We start from the raw sequence: 5,068 nt of genomic DNA, 5'->3' as shown, positions 1-5,068 counted from the left end.
TTATTCTCATTATTATATTAATTCACTAATTGTAAATTTTCAGCTTTATTATTAACTTCAAAATCATTTTAATTATTTTTACTATTATTATTATTAACTATTGATCAATTTTTTTCATAACGGCAAATCTTGCAGAAAAAGTTGGAATACAACAATAGTTGATTAGCTTTATATAGATTTCCAAAAGGCTTATGATTCTATTGACCGCCAGAAGCTCCATAATATTCTGATTGAACAGGGAATACCAAAGAAGTTAGTAAATATCATAGGGATTGGCATGACCGAAACGTTAAATAGGGTGCGAATCGGTAATCATTATTTTGAGAAATTCAAGGTCCGGTCGGGCTTAAAACAAGGTGATTCTTTATAACCTATCTTATTTAACCTAGCACTAGAATACATCATTAAAAGTGTAATGAATACCGAAAAGGGTTTAACTTTGGGTGGTAAAATACCAGTGCTTGGGTATGCTGGTGATTTGGTATTATTGGGCGAGGACAAAGAAACTATAGAACTAAATACAACCATGTTAATAACCTCAGGTAAGAAACTAGGTCTTGAAATAAATAAATAAAACAAAATACATGGTTAGCAGTAGGAATGCGAGCAATTTCGGTGATATTATAGATATAGGAGAAAATACATTTGAACAGATAGATAGATTGAAGTATTTAGGTTCTATGGTAACTAAAAAAAAACAAAAAAACAAATTGATGAGGAAATAAAAGCTAGGCTGAAGGCAGGAAATGCTTGTTATTTTTTTAATTTCGAAACTACTTAGCTCGCGCCTTCTATCGGAAAACTTAAAAATTAGAACTTACAAAACTATTATCCTTTCCACTGTTCTTTATGGATGCGAGATGTGGCCTCTTTACACTAAGGGATGAACAGCGCCTTAAGGTTTTCGAAAATAAAGTATTACGCAAAATATTCGAGTCGAAAAAAGATGAATTAATACGAGAATTTAGAAGATTACAAAACGCTGAATTAAGGGACCTATACCCGATAAATATAATTGAAGTTATAGGATTGCGGAGTATAAGATGGGCGTGTAACGTAGGGATTAGTAACGAGCGTATCCCTAAAATGTTAATAAACACTGAACTGGCGGGTAAACGTCCGAGGGGATTGCGTTAAAACTGATTTGGTGGAATTGGGTTTGGAGGGGCGTCACTGGAAGGATGTATGGAGAGAGCGTTAGTGGTATCGGCATCGAAACTTCGGGTTAGGGATGGGATATCGATATCGATATTATCGAAATATCGATATTTTGTCTCCGATATCCGATACTTTGATATCGATATCAAGTAACCGATAATATCGGAATATCGATATTCTCCTTCGATATTATCGGTTTCTTAAAAAAAAAAAAAAAAGTCGCACCTTAAAAGTATATATAAATAAAAAAATATTGATAATATACACTCCCATGTAATATATCTATAATGGTATATTCAGGAGGAAATATTCGTACCAAAACATAATATGGCAAAGATATTCCGATGTTATTTAATCCAAATATCGATATTTTGTAAAAGAAAATATTCAAGCTTAATAATAGTATTTCGATATTTAATATTGATTATTCATCATATTCATTTCGATATTTGACATCGTTATAATTATTTATTTCTAACGTTAGTAAAAGTATTCCGATATTGTATTATCAAAGGATCGATATATTGTTTCAATACTTTAACATCCATTTGATCTTTGATAATGTTATTTATATCGATATCGATAATTACCAACAATATTCTAATTGATACAATATTCGATATTTCTATATTTTTTTTTATAGAATTGTCGATATTAGGTATAATAAGATTAATAAAATTTTATAAAAAGCTAAAAAAACGTATATCGATATTTCATTTTTATAATTTCATGTTAAAAAAATATGTAATTATCAAAATAAAATATCGATATTCCTATTTTAAAATCTCTATATAATATTTCAGTCATTTTAAACAATATATCGATATTTCGATAAAATAATATCGGAATATTGATACTCATATTCCCTATCGATTACAACAATAGGAAATATCGTAATAAATATGTACTTATCAAAATAAAATATTGATATTCTATTTTTAAATTTTCTTCAATAAAGCAATTATATTTTAGTTTTTTTTTTGTTTCATAGTTATTAAGAGTTTCTTATGTATTTTGATTAGGTATGACATAAAATATGTATTCCTATGTCTTGCTATGTTATCATCCCTACTTCGGGTTCGTTAGTCCTTCATCATTATCATATTATTACTTCGTACACGTATAATACATGAAATGTATTATATATACTTTACTGAGTCTTCTCCTTTTGATTTTTTTTTTGTGGGATTATAAGGTGTTGATATCAGTCCAGCTAAGGTGGTATAGTCTAGCTATAGCCATGTAATTAATATTTTTTTAATATATAAAGGAAAATATATGTATAACAATATTAATATATACCTGAGTATATAAATATATATATAATGGTGCCCTTCCTTTGCCATATGGCATTATAAGGGGTTTGGCTGGGTCCGCTGAGGGTGGGGGTTACAATATTAGTCCAGGAGCCACTGGCCGGGGGGTACCAAGAACGCGGTGGACCGCTCCACTGGGGGGGATAAGATGTGTTAAGATGACTTCAGGCTAATATTTTTACAATAAGATTTTAATATTTTATGTGGCATATTTAAGGTTAAGTACACAACAGCTGTCGTTTATAATGTGTTGAGTTGAAAATTATTCAAAACAATTTATTTATTTTTATTGAATTTATTTTAACATATACTAAATATGACACAAAATGATGATTTTAGTTTTTATTTTTAAAATACGCTGGTATTTGAAAATCTGTATCTCGGGTACTATTCAACGCACTGAGCTACAATTTAACTATGGACTCACATTTTAGCATTTGTACTACTTAAAAAAAAGAAATTCTGACAAAACCCCCACCTTCATATCTTCATATATATTATCCATAGTCAACTATTTTCTCATCATTAATAATTAAAAATTCATTAATAAAAAGTGCTCAGTATTTTTTAACTCTTTGTACTCAGTGGTTACTGATAATGCGACGTTTTATTTTTATTTATTAATATATTGCTATTTACAACTGTATTTGCATAAAAATACATCAACTAAATTTGATGTGAGGTCAAAATGAAATGATACAGGCATGTAGAGAAACTACCTATTGTTTGCATTCTAAGATGCGACGTTAAAATATGAATTAATTTCGGATAGTTTTCTGGATTTTATTTTAGATAATTAACAGATTTAGGAAGATTAGTTCACCTATTTTTTTTATAGGTTCACCTATTTATCACACATGAAAAGTTTTCAGAACTACATTATTACTCAATAATAGGCTTTAATAAATAGATTTAAGATCCACCCCATCTTGGATTCTTATAAAATTTAAGTAACGCGTTACAATTCCAAAATAATCAGGTATAGGCTCTAGTGTTCTGTAGGAAATCATCTAGCGAAAAAAGCACCCGCTCCCAGATGTTTTTTGTGTTAATGTACATTTTCCGTGTGACTTATAAAATGACACGAAGGTTTTTTTCGTCACCACACGTTGTTGCATGTCTGGAGGGCAGAACTTTATAATGTTACTACTTTCGTGTAATCATTTATAATCTTGCTTTTATTATCAATGTCAATAGTGATTTATTCTAAATAACTAATATTGAAATATTTTTTTGATCAAGAGGAGGAGGAAGAAGATGAAGAAACAGATGCAGAAGACGAAGAAGATGACGAAGGAGGCGAGGAGGATAGGCCACCAATCTTACTGAGAGTACCTAGAATTGCTATGGAACCGGATGGCCTTAGTGTGGTACCTGAAGAGTCGGAGGATGGTGGATCAACGCCAGAACCTCAAGCAAATGTAAGTACTATAGTAATACTGCTAATAATAACAATATTTTAATATATTCGGCGATATTGGAAGATAAACCACAAGTGAGCCTTCGTTAATCAATATTTACCTGAGCCATCGAGAAGTCTGAAATGTCAAACCAAAAACAGATATCAATTAATATCTAAGTAAAAGAAAGTAACTAATAATGCTATATATAGTTAATTTTATAGAAAATGCCTTGATACTGCTAGATTAGAATTTAGAGTTATTATGAGGAGAAGATGGTTGGGGGTGCGGTCAATGAAACACAAATAAGTATGATTAAACGTCGGCACATTAAAATAAGTTAATCATACTTATTTGTGTTTCATTGACCGCACCCCCAACCATCTTCTCCTCATTCATCATCCACGGTCAACTATCTCTCATAATTAATTAGAGTTATTATATTGAGTTAAAATTAAACATTTACCAATACATCATTATTTTTACGTTTTTATTACTTAAACTGAACCAACATTTGCAATAAGGAACTAACATAATTTTTTTAATACGTTTTATACGCTCTATCGATGATTTGTTTTAATTTACAACAAAATCTAAGGCTTTATACATAAATATAGAGGAACGCTGCGCGGTACAGTGGTGAAAAGTGTGAAAAAAAACTGTGGTGAAATGAGTTTTTACTGGTTGTTGTACTATCCAACAAAAATTATTTCGGCCAAGTCAATATTAACGAAAGTTACTATAAAAATTGCAGTTTTTCAAAAGTAGGTTTGTTTCTTCAAATAATTCTAAATTTCTACCGCCTCTTTCAATTTAATACTGAAAAAATTCGGTTTTGCACATTTTAGATGGACTAGAAATATGAACTTTATTGACTTTTGTGACTATTTTCCCATAAAAGTGTACGTATCGTAACAATTTTTGAGTAAATTTCATTGACGTATTGAGATTTATGAAGTATGGGGACTTCTTGGAAGGTGTAACCAAAATAAGTTGAGGGTAATAAACAAATTAATTACTATGAATCAGAACAAAAATTTATTTATACGGAAAAAAATAAGATATTATTACGATTGCCATGGTAAGATAAAAACACTGGTGATATCTGCGTAGACAAAAGGGATTAAGGGGAAAAACAAAAACACGGGCGATATGTTTAGACGAGTGGGCTTTGGTTTTGTGAAGGGGAATCTT

The 5,068-nt window shown here is 30.2% G+C and overlaps 1 protein-coding gene across 1 annotated transcript in view; it reads left to right on the top strand.

The window, feature by feature from the left end:
• Nucleotides 1-5,068, top strand: part of LOC106685607 (uncharacterized) — a 214,443-nt gene that overhangs the window by 164,042 nt on the left and 45,333 nt on the right. The window contains exon 4 of the mRNA XM_067046205.1: nt 3,719-3,895. Within this exon, the coding sequence (XP_066902306.1) occupies nt 3,719-3,895 (177 nt within the window). The remainder of the gene's footprint in view (nt 1-3,718; nt 3,896-5,068) is intronic.

The sequence above is a fragment of the Halyomorpha halys genome, unplaced genomic scaffold, assembly GCF_000696795.3.
Source record: "Halyomorpha halys isolate HHAL.00 unplaced genomic scaffold, Hhal_1.1 Scaffold715.1, whole genome shotgun sequence".
Classification (NCBI taxonomy): Eukaryota; Metazoa; Arthropoda; class Insecta; order Hemiptera; family Pentatomidae; genus Halyomorpha; species Halyomorpha halys.
The sequence above is the reverse complement of the archived record's forward strand: the minus strand, read 5'-3'. Positions and strand labels throughout refer to the sequence as shown.